Raw genomic sequence first — 15,772 nt, 5'->3', positions numbered from 1 at the left:
ATTGGACTTTCGGATTTTAAATATATAATTGCATACTTTTAGATACTTTCAAAAGTCATATATTTTTATGGAATCCCTGAAGAACTTTTTTTTTCAACGGTAGACAATATACAAAAAAAAACTATCCAACTCAAAAAAATTAGTTTGGAAAATAATATAATAATAGAACATTTAAATTGATACTGTCCTTTTCACATTTCCAGCTAAAGTTGTGCTTTCAATAAGCCTAAAGCATTGATCGAATAAATGTGGAAATTCGCAGCATTTGAACGTGCTTTAAGTATCCGAATAAATTTCCCCCAGAGCGATACTTAGACCGTCCAATTTGAAATTGAATTTGGAGCGGATAGTGAAGCACTATACCATACTTTATGGCGCCATTTATTGTTTTGCATAAAAACTCGCTTGAAAATTGTTAAATCGCATGGAAAATTGTGGCCATTAAGAAGCATGTGCAAGCTGCATGAGACCCTCTGAAAAGTGAACTTGTTCACTCTGTGGCTGTCGTGTGCTGATATAATTCATGGACTAACATCTTCTGAGTAATTAGGCGTCTGGGAGGAAATATACTGATGTCTGAGGAACGGGAGTAATAAATGGCAGGCTGCTCGGCCTGTGATTAATTACACAGTATTTAGCCAGCTCATCAGCTTCGATGACCAACGCACTTCGCACTTAGTATATCGAAAGTAGCCCATGCCACAAATGCATACATCACGTTGGGACTTTGGCTAGCACAGTCGGTTATACATATACGGATATTTCGGGACAGAAAACCATAAGTCTCCAGTGAAATCTGGATATCTGCCAGTCAGGCAGCTGGTACTACTTGTGGGAGTAAATAAAGCTAAGTGATGAGAAAGCTAATTAAATCGAATGCTTGAGTAATATGTTCAACTCACTGCTAGTCATAATTGATCCCTGAATAAATAGTATCTACTGATGATTAAGAACAGGACATTTGCCTATCATATTTGTTATTGTTGTTATATTATTAGTGGAGGTTCTACGGCAAAGACTCGAGTTTTGACATTGGTTGAAAAGGGTAAAGGTACCACTTTATTTTGATTCCGAAACTCCGTGGTTAGGTGTTTTTTTTGGGTTTTTGGAGACTTCACAAACAAAAAATCCTAAATAGTCCTTTTGTTGTAACTTGGCCAATATATTAATTTTGTTTCGATGGTGATTTTCAAAAATCGATTTTTGAAGATATTAATTTGATGACCAATTTTTAATTTTTGATAAGAGGGTACATCAGCATTATGTGTATAAATTTCAAAAACTGAAAAAATTTTGAACTGTGAATGCCATTTAATTGGCAATTTAAGGACGAAATCAGTGGTGTATGACATTCCATCCTTTGACCATTATTTCTCTGCGTTTTGATAGAATAACTGGTTTTTTAGGTGTTTTTTTTGGGTTTTTGGAGATTCTTAAAATCAAACTGAAACATTGAAATGTAACCAAACATAAATAATATTCTTAAAAAATCCTTTAAAATTCAAGTTTAAATACAAATTAAAGCTTTAATCAAATTATTTAAAATGCCCACAGCAATTATTCCTCAAGTCTTTCAGGTGGCTTTCGTATGAAAACAGTACCCAGAAAGTTTTGGCCACCGTGCAGCCAGAAGTAGATGAAAAAGCAGAAACAAGCTCTGACAGCAGCCAGAATGACTTCTGATATTAAATATTCCGGGGCTATAATTTCCCCTTTGTAATTCAATAGTTTTGGACGGCAAAAATGAAAAGCAACAGAAATAACTTGGGAATAATTGATACCAAGACGGCACTGTACTTAATTGGCGCTTGTTTGCCTGAGACTCGTAATTAGCTGGACGCGTCCATTACTAGAACTTGATAAAAACCCCCCTTCAGAGGCTGAATTTCCCAGGACGAGGACCCCTTTTACCCCAACTCTCAGAAAAACAGAACTCCTGGGACTAAAAGAACTGTGAGCGGAACTCGAGCTTCAAGTCATTCATTCACTTTGTCAAACTGAAATTAAAACGGGAAGCGAGCGGCGAAAACTTTTTTGGGGCAACAACAACTAAAAGGGGGGGAACAGGAGTCGAACTAGGACTTGCAGGACGCCACTCACCTAATAAGCCAGCAAAGCGTAAAAATTTTGAAAGTTTTATGGCCGCGCGACACTTGAGGAAAAACTTGCTAAAAGGCGGGGGCGACGTCACTCATACGCAGCGTTGTACCGAAACAAACGGAACAGAGCACAGAACGCAGAGCACAGCAAAACGCAGAGCTCAGTACGCAATGCCGAGCGAAACATTCGTCCCGGCTGTGTTTTGGCATTGTTTTCTGATTTCGCTAGCCGGCTGCCCGAGCGCGGGTTGAAAGTTCAGAGTTTAATTTGCTAATTGTTTAACAGCTGCAACAGCAACAGCGTCGAAACTCGAACTGCAACTGCAGCGCAGCTGCATTTTCATAATGAAAAGTCGGCTAGGAACGGGACGGTGGGGATTGGGCTTACAACTTTTCACTCAGCCCTCGGGGCTGGGGCTAAAATCCAAACCAAAAACGACAAGCGACAGCTGCCGTCAGCACACTGGCACGCCCCCTTTTCGGGGGCGGCTTGGAAGGCGTGGCACAACTGCAGCGCCACCGTACTCGCCGCCCTGTCAAGCGTAACGCCTTTTGACAAGTTTGCGCTGCGAAACTTTTACTTTTTATTCCCTCTCGTTCCTTTTTGGTCAAGTACTTTAAAAATTATTATGCGAAGCTTCTACCCCGCATACCCGCGGCATTTTGGTGCGTACTCACCGTGCGATTGCCCAAATTCTTGACGCGGCAGGTCAGCTTCACCGTCTTGCCGACGAGTCCTGTGATATTGGTGCCTATGGTCGTGTCGAAGGTCGGTCCTCCGGTTCCGGGCGTCGGCAAATCCTGCAGGAAGTCTGTGAAGAAGCGCTTCGAGGCGCCGTCCGTGCAGCCTGCAAGTAGAGGAAACAATTTAGTTGGGCTAAAAGGTTGCAAGAAGGGGGGAGAACTAATCAACTCAACTCCTAAGCAGAGGGGGCATAATATCGGACGCCAGTTTGCAAGGCACTGCACGAGACACACAGTTGCGGTCAAAATAATAGAAGACTTAGGGAAATATCAATCAAAAATAGTCTGGAAGCAACAATTGATCATTTATACATATATACCATAAACTAAATGGGGCAAATAAAAAAAAAAAAACACACTTATCATAGGTATAATATTTTTAAATATTTTTATAAAGGTTGGTAATATAAATATTTTTTAAATTTTTAATTTAATAATTTGATCAGTATGAAAAGCATTTTTATTCCAATACAAATTGCAGATGAACGGCGATTATTGCGTTTTTTCTTCCCAAAATGGAATTTTAAAATAATTATCAATTATTATCAAGAATTATTATTAATTATAATTATGTAGACCGGATTTGTATATAGACATATATATTTATATGCAAGAATACATCTTTTCAACTCTGAAAAAACAGTACGTTTTTCCCTGAAAAAGATTTCAAATTGGGCTAGGATGTTAAAATCTTTTTAATCTACATTAAAAATATTCAAATTTGTATTAAGCAATGTATTCCGGTTCTTTGCATATTAAATCGCTAAAAATCGTAAAAAAAATGAAACAGTACTGAAAAACAAACACATTTTTTAAACCCTGACAGCTTTATGTTCTCCTCTTGCTTTAGATTAAAAAAAATACTGTAGCTTTAACTATATATAAGGCCCTATGTAATGAGAAAGAAACAATTACCCAATTAAGCAATTATTTGTAGATTTGCATAAATAATCTTCTCATTAATGTTTTCGAGAAGTAATACTGTAATGCAAGGATTGTAATTTAGAGTTAATTATTTACTTTGGTCAAATTTGTACCTTAAATAAAAATAAGTAATTCAGGGGGCGTCTTTAACATAATAATACTATCTATATTTGGGTAATCTATGGTCATCTGTAGTCTTCCCCATTTTAGCCAGCAGCCAGCATTCTTTTCAAAAAAAGGCCACACGGTATTGATATTTGATATGACTACCGCTTATGCGGGTTGTTCGACTGACTACTGTATAATTAACTAAACCCGTCATGGTTTTCGAGGACCGCAATAATAGTTAAACCAACGATCTGCAAGGACACATGACAGCCATGAAGGGCTTATGTCGAAAATTACAAAGAGCCACCCCTCCTCACTTTTCAAAAGTCCCAGCCCTCAAATGACTCGAAATGACAGGTGGGCGTGGCCGGCGAATGGCTGGGAAAATGGTTTTGTTGTCGGATTCTATTCCTCTTCATTGGTTTTTGCGGTGCACACCTCTTCATTGCTCGTGGCTCAGACATTTTTCCTGGAAATGCATTCGTGCTGCTGTCGTGTCTCGAGTAATAATTTAAAAATTAGTACAGCCGAGGCAACCTGGCCCAAAACCCTTTGAGTTTGCCCCTACGCCAAAGCCCCGGAGGCATTGAAAAATGCACTTAACAAGTGTTGTAAGTGCCCCACATGACAGTGTGTGTTTGTGTGCGAGGGAGTGTGTGTTTTCCTGTGGGTATGGGTGTGCGTATACACTATGGGTATGGGCATGAGCATGTAATGCCTAGCCAGGGCCATTTGTTGACAGCGTCATGTGGCGTTAATTGCCACTTTACAACGAGTGGCAATTTGGTGCCGATCGAAAGGCGGCTCTCTCTACACACCCGCACTCCCTCACACACACCCCCACACTCCTACGCTCCCACACATACACTGTCTACACACACATAAGCAGACTCCGCAGGACCAGCATATAATACATATATGTATAAGCAAAACATGTATGTACTTTTATGAGCACGCGAAAAAATGCTATCACTTTCTTATTGCCATATCCAATTCTCAAACACAGTGGTTATTTTTCGTGCCATTTAAATCTACTTGAAGATTTTTTTCAATGGCGGACACTCACTCTTAAAGATTTTTAATGCATATATCAATTGATTTAAATACTCACCAATTCGTTCAACAAGTTTATATATTTTATGATCATGAAGATATTCTGTAGTATATATTTAATGTCAAAGTATTGAAGACATTCTCAGTCCTTAAATATTCATTGAATAAGTTCAATGTTTTATATTCAAATTATTGTTTAGAAGATATTATTTTATTAAAAAGTATCGAAGAAATTATTAATTTATTGTAAACACTCATTCAATTAATGCACTTTTATATAATCAAAATCATTGTATTCATAAAAAAAAACTATATTGGTGGGGTTGTAAAATATTGTTAGTTATATAGTAAAAAAAACCTGTTAAATCAAAATGTTGTAAGTACCCCCTATTATAGTAACAAAGACTTGATTTGTAGACACAAATAACCAAAATTAGGCTTTCAAGTGACATTGATATCAATTGAATTGAAAAGCCACGCAAAGCAGTTAACGACAAGTGTTTTTCTCTCTGTGCATCTCCGATAAGCACATATACAAGCAGGCGAGTACACAGCTGTTGCTCCTCCTCTCGTGAATTTTCCCACAGCTTTTCCCTTTGAACCGCAGTGCAACAAGGAAAGCGAAAAAAAGAAAAGCTGAAGGGCGGAAGAGTGGAAGAGCGGAAGAGTGAAAGAGTGAAAGGAGCAGAGCAAGCAGCAGCGAAAGGCGAAAATTACTTAATGAAAATGGCTCCGAAAGGCAATTAATTAAATGATAAACGCCCATATTATATGCCCAGTAGCTTGTTTGTTGTTCTGTAAGCAGTTTATGTAACATGCTGTACTCCTTGGTGCGAATATTCTGCGATGACTGCCGCGGGGAAGCAACTCGGACCCGAGTGCCGCTGGCCAGATAAGTTTCGCCCCGAAACCGGCAAAATCAGAGCGCACAAACTCACAAACTCACAAACGCACACACCTTGCCAGCTTCCTTTTAGTGAACAAATAACTAGCGCACATCCTGCCGAATGACCATCTCCGAAATGCCATTTGCAGCATGCCGCCGGCAACCTGAAACCAGACACTGCGTCGTGCAACCTGCAACCTGCAATGTGCAGTGTGCAGTGTGCAATGTGCAACAGCAACCTGCAACCTGCAACAGACATCACTGTGCACTGGCTGTCAGCAGATTAGCTGCATTTTGCAAACATCCCCGGCAGGCGAAAAGGACGAAATGGGAACGCGGACTCAAATGCACAAATAAAGAAATTAAACGGCCAAGTGCCATGCGGAAAGTCGGTCTGTGTGAGCATAGTGAAGAAATTTTGCATACAACAAGAGTGCAAATATGTTTTAGGTCTCTAAATTCGAGCCAAAAAATAAAAAAACGACTGTGCGGCTTTCCAAACGCATATACCTATTAACCCAGATTTAAAACTAAACTAAACCAAAGCAAACAATTATTAGAAGCCCTACACTGGTAAAAAAAATCGTTTTAAATCAAAATTTTTTGTATTCAATTAAAATATTTTTACCGATTGTGGCTTTTAATTATTTTAAATCTGATTTTTCATTTGGCTATTTTCGGAATTGTTTTTAATATCTGAAAATATAACTTAAATTAAAGCAATATTTTAATTATATTAGATGTATATATTTATTTTCAACATTAATTAAAGTATGTAATGCAATTAAAAATTATTTAAAAATTAAAACATGCATTTTAGTACCCATTGTATTTAAAATAATGTTTTAATATTTAATATAAATGTTAAGTATTGAATTTTGATTTCAATAGTCAGATATTTGTTTTACTATTCAACTTTTTTTTCAGTGTAGACTAGAAAATCATAAACTTCCCAACATTACCAAGCAATAAGTAAATTGCAATATATTCTCCCATAAAGCTTATGATTGCATTTTTGATGATATTAGATATTTGGAATTTAAGTTACTATATCTAGCAATATCAACAGAGTAAATCTGTATATTGGAACGTTTTATTGTATGGAATGCCAGTTGAAGTACGAAATACGAAAAACCCATAGTATTTAAAAAATGAATGAAACAAGTTTTCATGCTATTCAATTAATAAAAATAATATTTGTTTTACATCAACTAAACCATGGGCAACAAAAGCCTCATGGCTTATGTTCAAATTGAAGAACTCAAAAATTCCATTTCGGGCTTGTATGATAATCTACGTATTCAATTGCATTGAGTTTCAAGGCGTAAATTTAAATATAAGAATTTAAATACTATCGTTATTTAAATATTAATTTTACGACCTTAATATTAAGCTTCGTAAAACAAATATTTAACGAAATATCTCATACGTGTGGTAGAGCCAAGGAAAAACACTGTCAAAAGGACACGAAGCGGAGGAAAATGGGTGCCCGAAATGGCAGCGACATTTGCTAAGTGTTAAGTGCCATTTTTGGCATCAATGATCTCTGGGCCGGTGGCACTTTTCTATTTTGTGGGGACTGCTTTGGAGCTAGGTGTCGCAGAAACGAGAGCGCTTTTGCGCGACGATTACACCGACGATTATGCTGATGAGCAAGTGGGTGTTGGGTGGTGGGTGGGGGTTGGTGGTTTGCTGGCGTTTTTCGGGGGAAAGGAGATGGGCAGGCTGCCCAAGGCCTTTGGTGGCTGCAAGCCAATTAAAGGCGAACCGTCAGTCCCGTCAGTCCTCTGGGGTGACACACTCACACCCACACACACACCCACGCCTATGATCCTGGCCGCCCTTGGCTGTCGTCAGCTGATTTATGGCCGCCATTCACATGCACGTATCCTCCACACTCTCACACCCTCTTGGCACACTCACACCCCCAAAAACAGATAACCCAACACCAGTGATGTAGGCTACCTACGGCTCAGTACTTACTCAGTACTCTTCACTTTACCCGACTTTAAAATATGTTTCGATATACATAATTCGAAATTTTGAAATATTTGTTATTATTATTTAACTCTAACTGAAACAAAAGAGTTAAGGTAATTCGTTTTTCTCAATTGTAAACATATTTCATATAAAATATATTGCTTAATTGTAAACACATTTTCACATTGAATATAACAACTACTACGAGATTCCGAGTTTACCAAGATATAATTTGGAATTTTGTCATATTTGTTTTTTTTTAAATTTTCCTTAACAGAAACAAAATGGTTAATGCAATTAGTTTTTTTATTATTTGAAAGGTATTCTCCCATTCAAAAGACAGGAACGTTTTGCCTATGTAGGCATTTTATATGTGTTTCATTTTATTTCTTCCTTTCAATTCAAATAAAATTTGGATTTTTTGCATACTAAACATTTTTGATATTAAATAGGTACTCTGAAATGTGGAACCGCTTTCCATGACCATGTTTTCTGTTTTAAATTAAACAAATTTGGTATTTAGTTTTTTAATTACTAAATAGGCAGGTACTCTGAAAGTCTGTGCCGCCCTTTTTATCTAGGTAATATTTTTAAAATATATTTAATTAATTTAATTTAATTCAGCTAAGCTAATTTTTGAAATAGTAAATGCCTTTTACAATTAATAGGTATTCTGCCATGCCTTTACCAGCTATAATATTTGCAGCTTGGCTAACTTAGGTGAGAAAGTAAAAGTACCCTGGCCATCCGTGCCCTTATGACACGTCCTCGTTTTCGGCTTACAACTTTGCCAGAAAGAATTATGTTATGCAAACACAAACACTTACACACATGGCCCTGTTATCCTGGCTGCTGTTATTTGTTCAGCGTTTTATGCACTCGCTGCGGCGCCTCAAACCCTCGCTGCTCCTGCGTAATTGAAGTTCATAATTTTTTTATTAAACACACATATACGGGCAGGCGAAGGACACGGCGCCCGGCAATCACATGTCCCTTGTTCCTTGTCCTTTGTCTTTTGCATTTTTATGCTATTTTTTTACACACGCCCCCATCCCAAAAACATCCTGGTATCCAACGACTTGTCCCGCTGTGCGTGATAATGTTTTGAGCATGCCATTCAAGGAGCAGCCAAGGCATCGTTAGGTTGTCAATTGCCAGGATAACAAAAGTGATGGCCCGACGTCCCTCAAACTGCCTCCATGCCCGCTGACAGTCGAGCAACTTGATTAAGGCGCCACTGTCTGGGCATATGAATTTTTCCAACAATTGGAGATTTTCCAATACCAACCGACCGAAAAATCGAAGGAGAAAATATAAAAAAAAAAACATGAAAAATACATTCGTGTTTCCATCAACACAATTGATACAATTTTAGCTTCTTTACATATTAAAAAAACATATAAGGACTAAAGCTGAAACGTGCCTAATGAAAGTTTAATTTTTACATAAAATGTATTTTCGGGAAGCCTCAATAAATTTAAAACGTATTAATAGAGAATGCCAATTATAAAATATATTTCCCAAAAATATTAATCCCTGCTACTCAGGCGTAATCCAATGTGATAGTAATATTGAAAACGCAAGCCGATAAAAAGCACAACTTCGGCAAAGATCAGCAATTATTCGCCAGTCAAACTCCTGTCGGAAATAATGAAAAACATTTTGTCGCTTGGCCCTAAAAACTTTTGCATCCCCATCTGCATATGAAAAAGTGCAAAACCCGACGATTACTTATAGTACCTCTATCAGATTTATATATCAAATTATTATTTGTAATTTCTTTATTTGCAAAGCCCACGGGATATTCGAGTTCTGGTTTTCGAACAAAAAATTGGCTGCAATGTTGCAAAAAACCCCGGCCAAATATATGCTGAATACTATAAATGGTATAATAAATTTGCGCATTTTTTTCCATTGAATGCTTGGTGGGGCCATTAAAATGTGCTATTGAAGCATCAGCTATGGCCTTAATGCCCAAACACATTGTAGGCCCTCAATCGATTGTCTGCCAGCCAGCCAGTTCTGAACCCTTTTGAAATACTATACCATGCCGATTGCATATGCATTCACCTCGGTCGATTTTTTGCAAAACTCAATTTTACGGGCATTTTTATGTTACCGCCGCGCGATTTGAGCGCTTTTCCTCCAATCTCATTCATTTTTATTCCGTATTTCGGGTTTCGTATACCTGTTGCTCTGCCTTGCGCCAAACCAGCGAACTGGGAAATCTGGGGCACAGGAAAAGTCCCCCCGCAAGAGGCTTTCGAAGTGCGAGAGCCGAAAAAGGCTGGCTCTGTGGTCCAGTGAATGCCGAGTTGGCCGGCTTGGCCATTGCTTTTAACATTTATCATACGCAGTGTGGGCCGGGCTAAGTGTGCACTTAAGCGCTGTTCGCAAATCGACTGTACGAGTGGGAGTGGGTGGGGATTGGCATTGGGAGATGGTAAGCTTGGAGCAGGGGACCAGGGGTCAGGGGTCAGGGGGTCAGGGCTGTGATCTCGACTGTGTTGTGTCCATGTGGCATGCCAGTTTTATGGTTTTTAAAGCAAATCATATAATTTATTAGCATACGGGGAGTGGCTTCGTGAGGCCGCACCGGTCCTCGGGATTACCACATTCGATGGCAGACTTTGGTGGGAAAAGTCAGCGACTAAGCCAAGTCAACGCATCAAGTGCAGTGTGTCCGTGACTGTGACAACCCTGGCGGGCACTTCCGGCCACTTGGTGTGTGTGTGTGTGCCAACTGCCGAAAACTGCGACCGTGGGGACACTTTAATTGAGTTGGCAGCGAAACGAGAGCGATTGCCAGCCAACAAAAATAACACTGGAGTGAAATTTCCCCCAAAAACGCAGACAAACAAGGGCGGGAAAAGTGGGGGAAAGCGGCACTCGAAGCGGGCGCAATCATTCCGTCATGCGTCGTAAGTCCCGTCGCCCTGTGCGCCAAGAAGTATGCAAATAAAATTGTCAACGGGGCTAAGCATCTGCCTCTGGCTCCTTTTCGTCCTCTCCAGCTGCCTCCACTTCCACATCCCGGAGGTCCTTCTCATCCCCATTCGACGTCGCTTTCTTATCGACATCAGACCCTTGACGTTTATGTCGCGCCGCCTTAAATGCCTGCCCATCGAGATAGATCCGCTGCTTTTTTCGCTTTCCCATCTCCGGGACGTGTGTTGGTTTGGTTGGCTTTCGCTGCCAGTATCCATCTTATGACATGCAACAAAATGTTTTACCATTCTATGCTAGAAGTCTTCAAATTAAAGCCATATTCTAAGAGCAAGCTTTATGGTATAAAGAAAACAATCAATAGGGCTCATTTTTTCTACCTAATCTAATTCCTACCTAATTTTTTTCTGCATTAAAATGCATCTGGAATGGTATACCATAGTATTCATATGCAATATTATTGCTTAACAAAAATGTCAGAAAAGGCAAAGAAATCGTTTACCTTTTAAATTATTTTATGTTTTTAAGAATAACATCGGTTTTTTTGATATTTTCGAATATTCAACATTTTAGATACATTTTTTCTGAGTGTATCTGAAGCACACATGAGTCAAGGCCTCGTCATAAAAATGGGAAAGGAGCAGCAGATGGAAAAGGAGAAAACTCAAGGAGTCGGCTGATAGGCATTTATGTAAAAGTTAATCGCATGATGTGCTGATAAAATGCACAAAAAAGTAGCTCGAGATGAAATATATCTATGGGAAAAGTGACTGCAAAAAACTTGTACGAAAACTTTTTAATGCTGAGCTTCAGCTTTTTCTTTATATACGAGAACTGCTAGGTGGGTGGTGGGTTGTGGGCGGTGGGCCGTGGGCGTGGTCCCAAAGATTAGCATTCAAATGGAAGAGGAAGCAGCCGCTTTGGTTTGCCAATTGAAAGTTTGTCTTTGATTGAAATAGTTTCAGCAGAAAAAAAAATGCTCAGATAAATCAGATTAGGGGAAATCAGTCCCAAGGTGCTCTGAAAAAGGCCATAAGTTGTCAATTTGTATACTTAAAGGTGAAAAATTGGACACTTATATTTTATATATATATTTTTTTAAGTATTACATATATACTTTTGTAACTTAAAAAAATAAATATATCACTTAAATTGTATAGCATTTCTGTTTATAAGAGTTGTATTTAAATGAAAATAATAATACGTTTAATTTGAAATTATTAATTCGCTTGCTTAATAATGGCAAATTAACACAAAGCGAGTCACCGATTTTTGTATTAAAGGTGAGTACATAAAAAAAAAGAAATGGTATATAGAGAATAGAATGACTATGTGGGCATCAAAGAACTGATCCGACCTAAATGAAATCTTAAAAGGCAACATAACATGTCAAGCTAAGCACACACAAGCTTTCAGAAAAAATCTCAAGTATGGACAAAGTAATACCCCCATTTAATACGGGGTAAAATGAAGTTGGTCAGTCGAGCATGCTTTTGGGCAGCTTATTTTGGGGTTTCTTATGCAAATTTAAGCTTTCCCCGCTTGATAAGCACACCAAACACACACACCGAACGAGCACACACACCGACTCAAATCCATACAGTCGGCCAGCAATTTGCTCTCCCTTTTTCCCTTCGCATAGATTTTCAATTTTGCCCGGCATTTCCGCTCCTGCCGTTTTATAATTCACTAACTTGGCAATTTTCTTCAGCCACCGCCGCCGACGCCGCAACCAAGTCCAGTCCATAATGCCCTTTCGGTTGGTCAGAAATTGAACTCATTTGCATATAAGCGTGTAATATATTGTTGAGCCGGGCGTGGGGGGTTGGTGGTGGGGGGAAGGGGGAGGGGTTATTTCTATCGGGTTTGAGAGCCTGTCGCCTAATGGCCCTGGCAGCCCATCAAGCCGTGACATTTATCAAAAAGAAAAAATAGCAAAGTGGCTGGAGGAGCGAACACGAAACTAGCCAAAAGTGAAGGCGGCGCATTTTGCCATTCACTTTTTTGCGAAAATCGAGTGAGAATGCCACACCCAAGGCCACCCAAATACCACCCCCTCAACGTCCTTTTCACATGGCATTCAATGCGTGCTCTTCCCCTTTCCCGTCCAACTGCCATTTGAATGTCAAATGAGTTTTGTGCCAAGTTCAGCAATTTTACATTTTCAATTGGCTCCTTTTCATAATTTCCGGGTCATTTTTTATTGGCAGCGCACAGATGAAAACTATTACCGAAATTGGCCATCAACAGCAAAATCTAAGTTATAAGCTATATGATAATGTTAACCTTATGAACTTTTGATATTACAATTTGGGTGTCACGAGTTTACCTATTACATCATCTTAGAACTTTTAAATTATGCAAATTATTTCAACGTATTCAGTATAGCATAAGAAAAGCATATAATACCCATTGCTTGTTTTATCAGTTTTTCATTAGTGTCACCTGTTTTGAAAATGGTTGTGGCTAGCCTTAGGCCATACAATCAATGGAACGAAAATGAAATTATAATATTACACTATTTTACTTTTCAAGCAAAGGGTTTTGAGCTAACAAAGCAAAGTGAAACAATGGGTTTTGGTTTTTGGTTTTTCTGGTTATAAATGTTTCCGCGTGTGTGGCTTAACGACGATGAATAATATTTGTAAATTTTAGTTCGGTATTTCCATATGATTGACTGGCAGCTTTGGCTTTTTCCAACCATTTCTGTTTGTCTGCCTCCATTTTTCTTTCCTTGCTCGTAACACAACTCCCACTTTTCATGACTTCTGCCGACAGAAACAAACGGTTCTTTGACTTGTTTTCAATGCTTTTCGAAAAGTCACAGTGAAAGCAGCAGCAGCAGCAGAATGATGTATGGCCAGAGCAGCAATATCGGTGGAAGCCGCACCAGCAGCAACTATAATTGCAATGGAAGCGCCAGCAACAATGGCACAGCGAGCACAGGAGCAACATCAGCAGAAACTCGGGGTATAGAAGTGGTAAAAGTATGCGGGACAACAACGACAGCATGAACAACAGTTCGTATAGTACGTATTTCTCTGCTGCAACATCGAAAACAGTTGCAGCCGCAACATCTAGTGCCAGCAGCAACACGAGTTGCATCGTTGTGGCAAACGAGGCACCCCCGTCTGTCCGTTTTATGGCCGCCTCGAGGACCTGTCAGCAGCAGGACCCTGTTGCAAGTGCCGCTCTGCGATCCCCGGCCCAAATGGCCACGCCCACAACGCATGCGCAACAAGCTAATCATGACGCCGTTTTTCAGCACACAAGTGGACATTGGATTCACGCTTCTCGATTCCTGATTCACGATTCCTGATTCACGATTCCTGTTTCTGGGACTGAGAATGAGTCTCCTGCCACCCGATGCGCGTTGCGCCTGCCTGATTTTCAATTTCAATTTGGACGATAAATGGGCACGGCTGGCTGACTACCCCACTGCCTTCACTTTTGCATCCTGACAGTCCCGAAAAGCCCCCTTCGCTAGACGAAAAACCCTATCCCAGCTCGTTTATCATGGACGCATATTGCTGACCGCAGCATGCAGCTAAATTTATGCTTAGACTGCCCACCCGCTGTCCACCCACTCGTGCACCTACCCCGTCCCTCCCCCACCGCCACCCCCATAGTTTCCGTTTTCACTGTGTTCAAATTTGATTTCTTTCACAACCCTTTGACGGGCTGGATATTTTGAAATGTTGATGAACTCTATATTTATATATATATGCATGCAATTAGCCGAAAATATTTTGAGTTAATTTTTACTACTTATTTATGACTTGAAAATATTGGAATTATTTTTTCAATATATGACAAGAATATAAAATAAAGAAATAAACATATTTTAGTGTTATGTAATATCTAACTAGTGTAGTAAAAAAAAAAATGTAAAAGTCATAAACTTTTTTTTTCTCAATATATTTATGATTTCTAAATTAATAAAAGTATTCTTTCAGTGCTATTAGTATTTGTTAATATTATTTAACAATATTATTTATATTTTTGATTTGTAAATTTAAAAAAAGTGTCATAAATGTTTATTTTTCTCAATACATGCAAGCTACAATATAAAATTGTTAATAGTAAGTAATATCTTAATCAAGTAAATTAAATTAAATTAATAATTATGCCTTAATAAAAATGCCTTTTTAAAAAGTCAATAAAATATTGTTATTGTTGATTTTGTCTTGCCAGAAGAAATTTAAAGAAAAATTCATACTGAGTAACCAAACAATGAGGGTTAAGGTGCACTTTACTCATAAATCTAAAACCATAAATGATTTCGGTTTTACAGTTGAAAGATCTATGTGAATTCGACAATCCATTGCATTATGAAGAACTATTATGACCAAATCCATGTTGTGCGCTTTTAAAGCTTAGAAAAAGAGTGCACTTTAGCCAGCACGCAGCTCCTTAAGCTCACAAAAGATGAACAACTTCTTTTGTGTGTGATGGTTGAAAATTTAATGCCCGATGTACTAACAGCTACGAGAGCTTCCTTTTTCAGATACTTTAGGGTATTACAGCTTCTTTATGGCCAACATGGAATTCCGTTGTACTCGAAATTCTTTCGCTTTTTTTTCTCCGACTTCTTGTCCCCGCCACCCTGCCACCCCGCCAAACCGCCACCCGCCACCCGCCACCCTTCACCATCAAGTCCCGCCCGGCATGTCATGTCAGCGTTGTCATTGTTGTCAGTGTCATTACAGCAGCTGAATCTCTGGTTGGCAACACCCCCAGGACCCCACGACCCCAGGACCTGCAGGTCCTTCTGTTCCTGGCGGTGGTTTTGCGGTCGCCGTTTGCCATCCGCTATTCGGCCATCGTCGTCATCGTCGTTCTGCTTGTCATTAGACTTATGTCATTGTTCAGCCAAGTGCGCCGGCGACGACGACGACAGCAACAGCAGCAGCAACAGCAACACCAGCAGCAACAGCAGCAACAGCAGCAACATCATGCAACTATTGTGCTATATTTACTGCAGTCTCACTTAAAAAAAAAACGTTTTCGCATCTAAAAATGTTATCAATAT

General features: G+C 39.2%; 1 protein-coding gene across 4 annotated transcripts in view; it reads right to left on the bottom strand.

Moving 5' to 3' along the window:
• Positions 1–15,772, bottom strand: part of LOC108135421 (zwei Ig domain protein zig-8) — a 165,327-nt gene that overhangs the window by 42,727 nt on the left and 106,828 nt on the right. For all 4 annotated transcript variants that reach the window (XM_017256145.2, XM_017256146.2, XM_017256147.2 and 1 more), the window contains one exon: positions 2,778–2,947. In XM_017256145.2, coding sequence (XP_017111634.1) covers positions 2,778–2,947 — 170 coding nt within the window. The remainder of the gene's footprint in view (positions 1–2,777; positions 2,948–15,772) is intronic.

Source organism: Drosophila elegans, unplaced genomic scaffold (genome assembly GCF_018152505.1).
Source record: "Drosophila elegans isolate 14027-0461.03 unplaced genomic scaffold, ASM1815250v1 contig_149, whole genome shotgun sequence".
Classification (NCBI taxonomy): Eukaryota; Metazoa; Arthropoda; class Insecta; order Diptera; family Drosophilidae; genus Drosophila; species Drosophila elegans.
Note: the sequence above shows the minus strand (reverse complement) of the source record. Positions and strands in the feature narration are given on the sequence as shown.